The 13,804-nt window shown below is 49.4% G+C and overlaps 2 protein-coding genes across 6 annotated transcripts in view; one reads left to right on the forward strand and one right to left on the reverse strand.

The window, feature by feature from the left end:
- The first annotated feature begins 353 nt into the window (after positions 1-353).
- On the forward strand, positions 354-9,858 carry PIP4P1 (phosphatidylinositol-4,5-bisphosphate 4-phosphatase 1). The gene is made up of 7 exons (XM_073554746.1): positions 354-654; positions 5,348-5,535; positions 5,684-5,790; positions 5,868-5,973; positions 7,999-8,051; positions 8,142-8,232; positions 8,318-9,858. Exons 1-7 carry the CDS (start codon positions 498-500, stop codon positions 8,459-8,461), a joined length of 846 nt encoding a protein of 281 aa, XP_073410847.1. The 5' UTR covers positions 354-497; the 3' UTR covers positions 8,462-9,858.
- Positions 9,859-10,639: 781 nt separating this feature from the next.
- The window catches only part of OSGEP (O-sialoglycoprotein endopeptidase), a 54,477-nt gene continuing 51,312 nt past the window's right edge, over positions 10,640-13,804 (reverse strand). For all 5 annotated transcript variants that reach the window (XM_073554739.1, XM_073554738.1, XM_073554742.1 and 2 more), the window contains exon 12: positions 10,640-11,217. In XM_073554739.1, coding sequence (XP_073410840.1) covers positions 11,178-11,217 — 40 coding nt within the window. In that variant the 3' untranslated portion in view covers positions 10,640-11,177. The remainder of the gene's footprint in view (positions 11,218-13,804) is intronic.

Raw genomic sequence — 13,804 nt, forward strand, 5'->3', positions numbered from 1 at the left:
ACGTAACAGCGATCTCACCAGCGATCAGCGAGCGGCCCCCCTGCCGGTATCGCTGATCGCTGGAAGAAATCTCTGGACATTTCTTTGGTCGCTTGTCTCCCGCTGGCCAGCACACATCGCTGTGTGTGACAGGCGGGAGACCAGCGATCAGGTGTAAAAAAATAATAAATAAAATGAAAAAAAATAATGCTATGGAAGCTCACCAGCGATCACATAGCGATTTACCAGCGATCCTGACACCTTGATATCGGTGTCGGGATCGCTGGTAAGTCGCTGTGACGGGGCCTACATTATTACATCAGGTGGCGGTCACGTGAAGCAAAGACCTTTGTTTGTAATTAGCCTGCACGTGACTATGTACTGCGCATGCGTCCTGGAATTTCCCCTCCCCGACTTCAGCGCAGGCGTCACGCGCAGCCGCATTGTGAGGTGCGTCAGCAGACGGGAGACGCAGCAGCAAGAACCGTGTGTGCCGGTACTAGGTGGGAGCGAGGGCCATGGCGGATGGAGAGCGCTCCCCTCTCCTCTCCGATCTCGGGGACGGAGGCGGCATGGGAGCCTCAATGGGTCCAGGAGCTCCTTCGCCGGGGACTACACTTCCTACAGCTCCTCCATACGGTGGTCCCGGGCCCGCCCCCAGCAACAAGCCGCAAGGTAAGTCCCGCCCCCCAGTGATTTGTTTATCATCGAGCCATTTTGCCCCGCCCGCTTTCCAATCAGGTCACGCATTACTCGGGTGAGCGCTCCTGATTGGCGGAGAGAGTGAGGAGAAGGTGATAGCTGCCGAGGTCACACCCAGCCCGGCCGTGCGTCCTGATGGGACATGTGGTGCCACTCTGCGGTGTGGCCAGCTATACGGTTACTGGCATGGAGGCAGGTCCTGGCCGCCTTTATGAAGGTGGTGCAGACACGTGTGGCGTTACCGCAGCGCAGTACACACCTGTCACGTGACAAGGAGCGTCCTTTACAGCAGTCATGAGACTTGTGACGTCACGTGCACCTGACCCATAGTGAGGTGTAGCCTGTGCTATAACCCTGTGCCCAGGATCCTTACCGGGTATTTACCCCACTGAGGGGCTGATGCTCTGTGACCGGTCTGGAGGGATCACAGGGCTACAGGATCAGGGACGCTGTACCCAGCAGAGCCCAAGGGGCCAGCGCTCTGCTATTCTGGCAGCCCCCCCCCACAGGATCAGGGACGCCGTACCCAGCAGAGCCCAAGGGGCCAGCGCTCTGCTATTCTGGCAGCCCCCCCCCACAGGATCAGGGACGCCGTACCCAGCAGAGCCCAAGGGGCCAGCGCTCTGCTATTCTGGCAGCCCCCCCCCCCACAGGATCAGGGACGCCGTACCCAGCAGAGCCCAAGGGGCCAGCGCCCTGCTATTCTGGCAGCCCCCCCACAGGATCAGGGACGCTGTACCCAGCAGAGCCCAAGGGGCCAGCGCTCTGCTATTCTGGCAGCCCCCCCCCCCCACAGGATCAGGGACGCCGTACCCAACAGAGCCCGAGGGGCCAGCGCCCTGCTGTTCCGGCAGCCCCCCACAGGATCAGGGACGCTGTACCCAACAGAGCCCGAGGGGCCAGCGCCCTGCTATTCCGGCAGCCCCCCACAGGATCAGGGACGCCGTACCCAGCAGAGCCCAAGGGGCCAGCGCTCTGCTATTCTGGCAGCCCCCCACAGGATCAGGGACGCCGTACCCAGCAGAGCCCAAGGGGCCAGCGCTCTGCTATTCTGGCAGCCCCCCCCCCCCCCCCCCACAGTATCAGGGACGCCGTACCCAGCAGAGCCCAAGGGGCCAGCGCTCTGCTATTCTGGCAGCCCCCCCCACAGGATCAGGTACGCCGTACCCAGCAGAGCCCAAGGGGCCAGCGCTCTGCTATTCTGGCAGCCCCCCCCCCCCACAGGATCAGGGACGCCGTACCCAACAGAGCCCGAGGGGCCAGCGCCCTGCTGTTCCGGCAGCCCCCCACAGGATCAGGGACGCTGTACCCAACAGAGCCCGAGGGGCCAGCGCCCTGCTATTCCGGCAGCCCCCCACAGGATCAGGGACGCCGTACCCAGCAGAGCCCGAGGGGCCAGCGCCCTGCTATTCTGGCAGCCCCCCCACAGGATCAGGGATGCCGTACCCAGCAGAGCCCAAGGGGCCAGCGCTCTGCTATTCTGGCAGCCCCCCACAGGATCAGGGACGCCGTACCCAACAGAGCCCGAGGGGCCAGCGCCCTGCTATTCCGGCAGCCCCCCACAGGATCAGGGACTCCGTACCCAGCAGAGCCCGAGGGGCCAGCGCCCTGCTATTCTGGCAGCCCCCCACAGGATCAGGGACGCCGTACCCAACAGAGCCCGAGGGGCCAGCGCCCTGCTATTCCGGCAGCCCCCCACAGGATCAGGGACGCCGTACCCAGCAGAGCCCGAGGGGCCAGCGCCCTGCTATTCCGGCAGCCCCCCACAGGATCAGGGACGCCGTACCCAGCAGAGCCCGAGGGGCCAGCGCCCTGCTATTCCGGCAGCCCCCCCCCACAGGATCAGGGATGCCGTACCCTGCAGAGCCCGAGGGGCCAGCGCTCTGCTATTCTGGCAGCCCCCCCACAGGATCAGGGACGCCGTACCCAGCAGAGCCCGAGGGGCCAGCGCCCTGCTATTCCGGCAGCTCCCCACAGGATCAGGGACGCCGTACCCAGCAGAGCCCGAGGGGCCAGCGCCCTGCTATTCCGGCAGCCCCCCACAGGATCAGGGACGCCGTACCCAGCAGAGCCCGAGGGGCCAGCGCCCTGCTATTCCGGCAGCCCCCCCACAGGATCAGGGACGCCGTGCCCAGCAGAGCCCGAGGGGCCAGCCCTCTGCTATTCCGGCAGCCCCCCCACAGGATCAGGGATGCTGTACTCAGCAGAGCTCGAGGGGCCAGCCCTCTGCTATTCCGGCAGTCCCCCCCACAGGATCAGGGACGCTGTACCCAGCAGAGCCCGAAGGGCCAGCCCTCTGCTATTCCGGCAGTCCCCCCCTCCAGGATCAGGGACGCCGTAACCAGCAGAGCCCGAGAGGCCAGCGCCCTGCTATTCCGGCAGCCTCCCCACAGGATCAGGGATGCCGTAGCCAGCAGAGCCCGAAGGCCAGCGCTCTATTCCGGCAGCCTCTGCTTCATTCACAAGGCTCTGCCAAGTATTGATCAGCAGGTTACCCCCTCTTTGGGAAATGTTTTAAAGGGGTTTTCTGGTTTCAGAAAGCAAATGGTCGTTCGGCTGCAGGTTATAGTAAAAAAACACACCGTTCTTTACTCACCCTCCACGGGTCCAGAGTTGTGCTCACTGGCTGTTTACATGCCGGGAGTGGAGACTGTACAGGTTCCAGAGATGGGGAGTAAAGCAGTGGAAGTTTTTTTTTTTAATGAATTTGCCACCAGTGAACAGAAGTTCTCTAAAACTGGAAAACCCCTTTAATTGAAAGCTGGCCATACCCGTGAAATTGATGTTGGCCGACACTGATTTTAGCAGCACTGGACAACCATCTAATGCTTGTAGGGTCCTCGCCAATACCCCCCCAAACCATCTAATGCTTGTGGGGTCCCCGCCAATCCCCCATGATGGCAGTTGGATTTCCTTTTGTCCAGTCTGTGTTCTGAGACCATATCGTCTTTCATGCAGAGTTCTTACATGCTTGGCCACGATAGCTGGCAGCCCAATGACATCTGTGTTGCTAAGTGTCTGCTGGGCTTTCCTGCACCAACTGTATCCTGGCTAAACTTTCACTCTGAAGTTGATTCACGTAGTTTGTGACAGTTGTGAACATCTGCTGGCAATCTTAAAGGGAATCTGTCTCCCTTTTTTGAGATATCATATAATGATATCATTCAATTGTGTGTCACATAAGGATTCTCTTAGTACTTTTGCTTCCCCCTGACCCCGTACCTTTCATGCATAAATACCTTTTTTATATCGGTTCAGATGTATGTAAACTGTCGCTGTCTGGTCCGATGGGCGGGGCTTATTCACCTGCTCCCCCCCCCTCCCTGTCTTGCGCTACGCATTTCTTCTTGTGTAGAGCAAGACAGGGGGGGGGAGCAGTTGAATAAGCCCCGCCCATCGGACCGGACCGTGGCAGTTTACATACATCTGAACCGATATAAAAAAGGTATTTATGCATGAAAGGTGCGGGGTCAGGGGGAAGCAAAAGTACTAAGAGAATCCTTATGTGACACACAACTGAATGATATTATATGATATCTCAAAAAAGGGGGGACAGATTCCCTTTAAAGGGGCTTGAAGAATGTAATAAAATGGCCCCCCACTCATGTAATTCAAACTGCAGCCCATCTTAGTAATGCGTCAGGATGGTTGCGGTCTGAAGAAATGCAGCTCGAGTCGTCTCTACTGACAGAAGAGCTGTATTGTAAGCACATATAACTCCGTGAACTGAGAAGGGCTGCGACATCAGAAGAAATGAGTCTTCTCTTTGCTGACCGAGAATTTTTTTTCCAGCCTAGCCTCAGTCCTCCATGCTCAGTCAGCCAAGATCTATTTCGTCTGATGTTGCAGCCCTTTTCCTGTGTGCTTGTGATACTGGTCTTCCGTTGGGGATGGTGTTTATCCTGACTGCAGGCCATCCTGTCGTGTCTAGGACAGGCTATCATTTGCATTATGTCACGGGGGCCATGTTAGGAAATTTTTTTGGAGAACCCCTTTAGTTGGCCATACCCCCGATGGGTTGCTTTGAGGTTATTGTATTTTTTTTCCACAATCTCCTATAAATAGTTTTACCTCGATTGTGGCATAAAGACGCACTTCAGCCACTACGTGTGAACGTAGCCTTGATACCATTGATTAACCATTTAGCAAGTTATTTGTTCTGGACCCCTTTTTGCTTGATACACAAGCACTTTTGGAATGAGCTCTCAACTGGGAGACTAGAGTAAGTAGATGTCAGACCCATCTGTCAGTAGGTTTTCTTATTTGGGAGCAATCTGAAATTGTCAGGGGAGGGGCCGCACACCTTATACACCGGTCTCCCTAAAATCAGCAGGTACTGACAACTTTTGTGTGACTCTCAGAAGATGTCAGGGTGGTTGTGCACATGCGTCAGAGCCAAATGATCATGCCCATGGCTAGCGTAAATTAGGGCATTGTTCCCATCTCGTACATTCATGGCATATCCGCAGGATACATATTTAGTGCATGTGTTCCAAGACAGTGGGTGAAGGATGGCCGAGTATTTTAGGAAGAAGTTTGTTGGCTTGTTTCCATGGGCCAGTGTTCACCAGCCCAGCAGCAGTGAGAAGCTCTCACCAGAGCTGACCTTCTCTAGGCCACTTTGTCTCATTAGGAGAGAATGATTGCTTTTCCCTTTATTCCCCAGGCTTTCAGGTGTTCCCTGCGGCTGGCTCTGTGTTACCCGGTGAAGACCCCCCGCCCTATTCTCCACTAACAAGTCCAGAAAGCGGCTCAGCCCCCATGATAACATGCAGGGTTTGCCAGTCACTCATCAATGTGGAAGGAAAGATGCACCAACATGTGGTGAAGTGTGGAGTCTGCAATGAAGCCACGGTAAGACATGGAAAGGAAGACTATGCCGACACTGAACAGTGGAAGTTGATGCTGTCGGACGTTCGTTCTGACAATGGAGAAATAATTAATCTAGATGATCCTAATATTCAGTAGCAATACATCAGTGACATGCCACTTCTGTCCGCAGCCAATAAAGAATGCCCCCCAGGGGAAGAAGTATGTCCGCTGTCCTTGTAACTGCTTACTGATCTGTAAAGTCACATCCCAGAGGATAGCCTGTCCAAGGCCATACTGGTAAGTGGCCCTGTGCTGTGATGTAGGGGCTGATAGTAAGCTGGTGATCAAGAAGTAACAGGCCTGTCTCTTCCCAGTAAAAGAATCATTAACCTGGGCCCCGTCCATCCCGGACCCCTGAGCCCAGAACCACAGCCTGTCGGAGTCCGGGTCATCTGCGGACACTGCAAGAACAACTTTCTGGTATTTCTTGTATATTTTGTTACATCCACTGTAGGCAGGGCTTGTCCATTCCGTACATCGAGGTTACACGTACTGGTGACTTGTGCTGGGTTGGGCATTTTCTGTAATTATTCACCCTTATAAAAGCAACATGAAGGCGTCACATGTAAATGGAGCTGGCACACCAAAGATGTGTTTAGGGCTACGCAGTGGCTTGCACGAAATCTTCATATTGTGACTAGTAAGAAAATTCATCTATTTTGGAAAGTCTGTGTTTATTAGAAATCCCTTTTTTTCCCCAGTTGCCGTCTTTATATCATTATAAGGGAATTGGTCACAAGCTTTTTGCTGTATCTGATGGCAGCATACTGTAGGGGCAGAGAGCCTGATTCCAGCAACGTGTCACTTACTAATCTGCTTGCTGCAGTTTTGAAACATCTAAACTCCAAATAGTTAAAGGGGTTATAAAGCAGATTTGACTTCATGTCCTCTTCCGCCATTTAGAGCAACTTGTAGGGTGGCTTGTGCATTTCCCAGCAGTGCTCTATCACTAGAACAACACTGCAGTATCTTGCATAACCGCTAAGAAACGGGCAGGCGAGAATGAACCAGGGGCAAGGTGCTGTAAACAGGGAACACCGCTGGCACCAAGCACAAGACATGCGAGCGTATGGGGAAGAGATGTCTGATCCAGCCAGCTGAGGTGCTTGGGCCGATCTTTACTCTGGCTAAGGGCGAACCAATAGGCTGGAATAAATTCTGCTCAATGTTAATATTAAAATACAATTAATAATAATTATCACTTAATATTGAGTGGAATGAAGTATGCTAACGTCCCTGTTTACAATATGAGCCCCTATATGCAATGGGCTCTCACATAGCCTCTTGTATGCATACAAATATGCCATACACTTGCAAAAAAAAAATAACACCTGCTCATCTCGCTCCTGTTCCTCCGGCACTCTGTTCCTGTGCACTGTCTCAGCAGCACGATGAAATGACGTCATTGCGTCAGCTGTCTCGCATGGTGATTAATGGAAGATGGAGCCGGCGGCCCCATTTCCCACCATTGTATTCCCCACTGTCTGCATCCTGAAGGTGCAGATAGCAGTGACAGCGCATGGTGCAGGCTGTGGGCCATTGTTTCAGCCATTCAGCTGTCTTGTTCCGCTTGCTGGAATGGAACAGCCAGAGGGCCAGATGTGGCCCGTAGGCCCGTTCCTGTGCTGGACAGGAAAAAATTAGAAAAATTGAACATGAGGTTCTTAATTTAATGATCTCAGACTGTATGGAGCCCACTGCCAGGTCACAGCAAACCGATCAGTGTGTCCCTAGCCCAAAGGGTGCGGCGCCATGCGAAAACCACCATCACAGCAACAATGACTGCCACACAAGACCAATACGAAGTGAAAGGAGCCAAAAAACTAGCCTTCCACAAGCTGGACTCTGTACTGAGGGCAAAAATAGGCGGAACCCCAAATTAGCAGGAGACTTCACGAGGGGTTCCGTCTATTTTTGTTCTCCACTCAGTCTTAGAGCTTGTGGAAGGTGTTTTTTTTTTTTTTTTACATCTTTTCACCTGTGTTGGTGCAGTGTGGTGGCCATTGTTGCTGTGGGGCGGCGGTGTGACCTGGAGCCATGGGGACTCGGCCTAGCAGCATCGGTGCTGTGAAGAATCAGGTCGTCCAAACTGCTGGTTCACTGTTGCTGTGATGGTGGTCTGCGCACGTCCCCACACCCTACCAGTGGGTGGGCTTCATACACTCTAATCAGAATGTTACACTTGAGAACCTCATGTTCAGTTATGTAACTTTTGTTTAGTGGCATTGGATCTTTGTAAGATTTTTGGATACGCGGTCCTTGTAGTTTATTTTTTTATACCTCCACTTTTGGCATAATTTTAATTGCCCATTATCCATCCTCTGGCACACTAGATTACTACACAAAGGGGATCTGTAAAGCCGCATAAAACCCTAAAATAATCTAGATGTTAAACCTCACACTTTGGTTTTGCCATCTTGAAACATTTCCCTCTCTTCCTCTTAGTGGACAGATTTTTCAGACCGGACCTTGGCCCGCTGCCCACACTGCCGAAAAGTGTAAGTATGGGAGAAGTGGTTACTTAAGGGTGGGAGACATATGCAAGGATTTCTGGTTTTGACTTTTTTTTTTTTCTTCTACACATACAGCTCCTCTATTGGACAGAGGTACCCAAGAAAAAGATGCATTTGCTGCTTTCTGATGGGCTTTTTTTTTGTAGTAGCTGCAGCCGGACTTGTGGTGAGCACACAGATACAATCCTATAAGGTAGGACAGCGCCATATGAAGCCATATTCTATTTACATGAGAATATTATGTCTTGCAGGCAGGAACATGGACACTGGCACGTCATTATGGTGGAATTTATGCCTCGTGGGCATTGCTGCTGCTGTTGGCACTGATCTGTATGGGCCGTGCTATTTACTGGGCATGTATGAGAGTCAGTCATCCCATCCAGAGTTTCTCGTGAACCCACCTAGTCCTACCTCCTCCAGCTCCCCCCTTGGTGGCCAGAATGGCTAGTAACCTTGTAAAGGCAGAGGACAGTCATTGCTATGGCCATTAATCAGAGGACTAAATCCTTGCTGCCTTATGAAGCAGTACTGAATATGATGATTTTGACAATTTTCAAACCACCTGCTAATATTTACTGCTGCCCGATGTTAACCTCTTCACCGCCAGGGGCTGCAAAATATGGCAGGACCCTGTAGCTGCTAAGGGGTTGATGGCTTTTTGATAACCGTGTGAACCTTCAGGAGCGTAGGGGGCACTATAGAGACAGGTAAGGGCTGCAATCTACATTTTAATTTTGCAGCTGATCCAGGGTATTGTTTACATTGAGGAGGAGCAGCAGACCCTTCTGGAATCAAGCATTAGGTAGAGTTACTGTACAAAAACAATGGCATAGAGAACAGTGAGGTTTGGACAGCCTTATGGGCCGATGATTCTCTACATTGTGTCATATCCTAGTTGTTGCACCTTTCCAGTTTTTGATGGGAGAGGGAGGGGGTACTTTGGGATTAGAAGGAGTAGCATTAAGGCTTTCCCATTTCACCGTCAGCCTTTCCAGAAAAGCCTTCGGAACACTATATCACTATGAGAAGGAGCTTTTCTGTTTGCTTCAAACTACCAGTAGCATAGCTGCACGAAAAGGCCAGACCAATGCAAGCCCCTGCATCAGTTTTAGGTGAATTTACAAATAAATTTTTTTTTTTTTTTTCTTTTGTTATAAATCCATTCCATTTCCTTATTGGCGGGCGCTGGTAACCTAGAATCTAAACCAAACGCCAATATAAAAGCGTCACTCGTATGATTTGTCACATTAATCATGATTTGCCCAATACTGATTGTTTCGCCAAATTTTAATTTTAGAACACTGGAATTTTAATCCTTGCAATCTACTAATATTTTAAACTGAGAGCCTTAGATGGCTAGACCTTGTTTTGTTGTTGCTACCTCTAGGACACTACATAGGGCCACAGACACCATTACATGTGGTGCTTAAGTCTCCTCCTGTGTTATCTTGCTCTGTATGAGGGCATTATTGATTTTATAATGGGGAATTAAATGGTGGCAGTTTGGGTGGGAAAGTAAGTGGAACTTACTGTGGAGGACGAAATCCATTGTGATGTCTGTAGGGTCCAATCTGTTTTTATGATTGTGCAGAATTGTAAATAATCTGATTTTTTTTTTTTTTTTTTTTTTTTTTCCCTTTTCTGTTGCTGCTGTGCTTCCTGCAAAGTTTATTTCACTTGAAAATACAAATGTTTATTTTTTTCCCTTTTTTTTTTTTTTTTTAAATTGTCATGGCTTATTTCCAGAATTGTGCTGAACATTGTTCCTAAAACATTAAAGAAAGAAAAACGACATGTTTGTGGGACTTTTATTAATGTGTGGGAGGAGACCTTGCTTACCGGCAGTTTCATGCTACTATGGACCATGCTGCAATATCAGGTTTAAAGGGAATCTGGCTTTGCTATGTAATCTGAGAACAGCCTGATGTAGAGGCAGAGACCCTGATCCCAGCAATGTGTCACTTACTAAGCCCTACCTCATGCTGTCCTCAGATTACATAGCAAAAACCTGCTGACAGATTCACTTTAAATCTAAGTAGCTCTTATGGTGCCTGGAAAAGAAATCTGCTGAGTTGGTTCCTGAGGATCGTCTAATCCATCCCTCCAGACTTTGTGGAGAAAAAACCGAACATGCAGGGTGGATTTCAGTGTCCTAGTTCTTTCCCATGGGGAAGTATGCACACTCTGCAGTGTAGAGCGTACATATTTATAAACATCATACTATAGTAGAAATATCGTCTCTATATCCTTAACTATACACAGTATATAATAAAACTGGCTCTATAGTGTAAGCTCACGTGAATCCTAGACAATGCAAAGTACACTGGTCTTCTAGTTACTTTGCTGCAGTGATCTTTCTCATGGGTTTAGGCTGTGCCACCCACACTATATTTTAATGTTTGTACGTAAGAGCTGAAGTCCACATTTCATCCTTATAGCTTGTAATAGGAAAAGATTTGGCACGATAATGGAAACAAGCTTTTGGAAGGATAGCTTCAAATATTAATTAATTCTGCACCCAACCTCTTGCCATTAAAATCCTTATTTTGAAGCTAGTAAAATACTGCTCTGGATTATTAAAAGTGCAGTGTTTATTATAAAAGACAATAATTGCAGCATGCACAAGGTAACATCTACTTTACAGTGTAATCTTTCTGCAGGAGATGGCATCTCATTACCATGATAAATGTAGAGACGAGTGCACTATCCACATCTGGGATATTGATTAAACCATGACAAGGCAGCAGCTACCAAGTAAATCGGGTATATATAGCCATTGTACTGGCAGAGCAATAAATATCACACCGCCGTTATAGATGTGACTATTCTAGGTCATTGCTGGACTAAGGAGCATGGTGAGATGTTCTTCATATCCACCTGACATCACTAGTTCAGTACAGTGCGTCTGCACCACGGCTTTACCTATGAATGCTTCCGTTAGGTGTGTGAAGACCCTCATGTATTTGGTATTTAAACTATATACATTGTAGTTAGACATTTGGTGCGATGTATGGCAGCTCCGCTGCTGAAAGTGGACAACGTTCTCATATTTCAATATTTAAACGCAGGTCCTCCTAGAAAGAGTTTGGAGACATTATTACATGTCATATTTCAGTCTCTCCATGTCACTTCTACTTCATCTGTCCGGTACCTGGGGAGAAAGTAAGAGTCTTAGACATTTGGTTATGTATAGTATGTTCACTTGTTTCCCTATAAAGTCAATAGGCTGGGTTCAGACAAACATATGCAAAATTGTCAAAATCTGTATGTGATGAAAAGTAGTTAGATGCATGTCACATTTTTATTTTCCTGTAGAAAGTTGTGTGAGGGCTTATTTTTCCATCCTCACCTCTCAGTCTGATGTCTATCTCTGCGCCACCTATATACCACCGCCAGAGTCACCCTACTTCAAGCCAGACTGCTTCGAGATCTTACAAAGAGAAGCCGCCCACTATCAGGGCCTGGGCAAAGTTCTCATCTTTGGAGACCTCAATGCAAGAACAGGGAGAGAAAACGACTTCCTGACCACGGATGGGAACATCTACATATTTGGAGCAGAGAATAACGGCCAAGACTCAGTAGTCACAGAGAGAAACAGCTATGACAGTACAGTCAACAAAAGTGGTAAAAAGCTCCTGACCGTATGCAGAAGTTTAGGACTTCATATTCTTAACGGACGAACCAAAGGAGACTCATTAGGGAGGTGTACACTAAACTCCCATGTAGGGAGGAGTGTAGTAGATTATGCCATTACAGATATGAACCTGGCAAATATCAGCGCCTTCATAGTCTCCCCACAAACGCACCAGTCAGACCACAACCAACTTCTTCTGTACCTGAAATCTACAGAGAAACCATCCACTCAAAAGCCACAGCAGAGCGGCCTCTTCACCCGGCCTCCATCCTATAAATGGCACAAAACGTCGGCATTAAAGTATAAAGAGGTTCCCAGCAGACCTGAAATACAGCGGATGCTCCACCACTTCTACAACTACGAGTACCAGCCTAACCCAAAGGGAGTGAGTCAAGCTGCAAAAGACCTCAACAATATATTCTATGCAATGGCCAGACTGTCCGACCTTAAAAAAGTCAACTACAAGAGACCAAAAGAAAAACAGATCAATGGATGGTTTGACAGAGAATGTAAAGCCGTACGGAAGACCCTGAGAACAGCCTCAAACAAGAAACACAGAGACCCCAACCACCCGGGTCTGAGGGAAGCCTATGAAACCATACAAAGGCAGTACAAAACCATCCTCAGGAGGAAGAAGCAGAGTTACATCTCCACCAAACTTAACCAACTCCAAGACGCCCTCCAAGACAACTCCTTCTGGGAACTATGGAACCACATGGGCACAAAAGACAAGAAAAACAACATCCATATCCAAAATGGCAACATCTGGCTCCAGTACTTCAGAGACCTCTATAAAGACATTCCAAAGGAAGAACTAAGCCAAGAACAGGAAAACATAATGGCAAAACTAAAAGCAATGGAGCAAAAAGTAAAAAATTTCCAAAACCCCGTGGATGCACCTATTACATTACAGGAAGTAGCAGAGAGAATCTTTTCCATAAGATGTAGAAAAGCCGGTGGCCTGGATGGAATCCTACCAGAAATGCTGAAGTACAGCCCACCAGAAATACAGGCCGCAATGGTTAAACTCTTCAATATTGTGCTAAGTGCCGGCTACTTCCCTCCTACCTGGAATCAAGGCCTCATCACACCCATCCACAAGAATGGGGACAGGTATGACCCAGCCAACTACAGAGGAATGTGTCAGCAGCAACCTGGGAAAACTGTTCAACAGCATCCTGAACAAGAGGATCCTCAGTTTCCTCACCGAGCACAACGTCCTCAGCAAGAGCCAAGCAGGGTTCATGCCAAACCACCGCACTACTGACCACATCTACACCCTGCACAGCCTCATTCAGAGCCACGTCCACAATACAAAGAACGGGAAGATATACGCCTGTTTCGTGGACTTTAAAAAGGCCTTTGATTCGGTGTGGCACCCAGGCTTATTCCTGAAACTTCTGGAGAGCGGAATAGGAGGAAAGACCTATGATATCAAAAGCTCCTACACCGAGAACCTCTGCAGTGTGAGTGTGAACGGCAGAAGAACGGCTTATTTCCAGAAGAGCCGGGGAGTCAGACAAGGCTGCAGCCTAAGCCCAACGCTCTTCAACATTTACATCAATGAGCTGGCTACCGCTCTGGAATCTTCCACAGCACCAGGTCTCACCCTCCACGACGTGCAGGTGAAATTCCTGCTGTATCCAGATGACTTGCTGCTTCTGTCACCAACCGAGAAAGGCCTCCAAGACAACCTGAAAATCTTAGAGAAATTCAGCTCCACCTGGGCTCTACCGGTCAACCTAAAGAAAACCAACATCATGGTGTTCCAGAAGAGAAAGAGAAAATCAGACCAGCACCCTTCATTTATCCTCAACAACTGCGCCCTTACAGGAACGGACAAATATACCTATCTGGGCCTAGAGATTCACCGATCAGGGAGCTTCAAGCAAGCCATAGAGACCCTGAAAGACAAGGCATACAAAACCTTCTATGCCATCCGAAGGAAACTCTACCATCTAAAGCCACCAGTGAGGGTCTGGTTAAAAATCTTCGATTCTATCATCGCCCCAATCCTCCTGTATGGCAGCGAAGTCTGGGGTCCTCACACCTACCCAGACTGGTCAAGGTGGGATTCAAGCCCAACAGAAATATTCCACCTGGA

The sequence above is a fragment of the Dendrobates tinctorius genome, unplaced genomic scaffold (assembly GCF_039654945.1).
Source record: "Dendrobates tinctorius isolate UK_male_01 unplaced genomic scaffold, ASM3965494v1 ptg000213l, whole genome shotgun sequence".
NCBI lineage: Eukaryota > Metazoa > Chordata > Amphibia > Anura > Dendrobatidae > Dendrobates > Dendrobates tinctorius.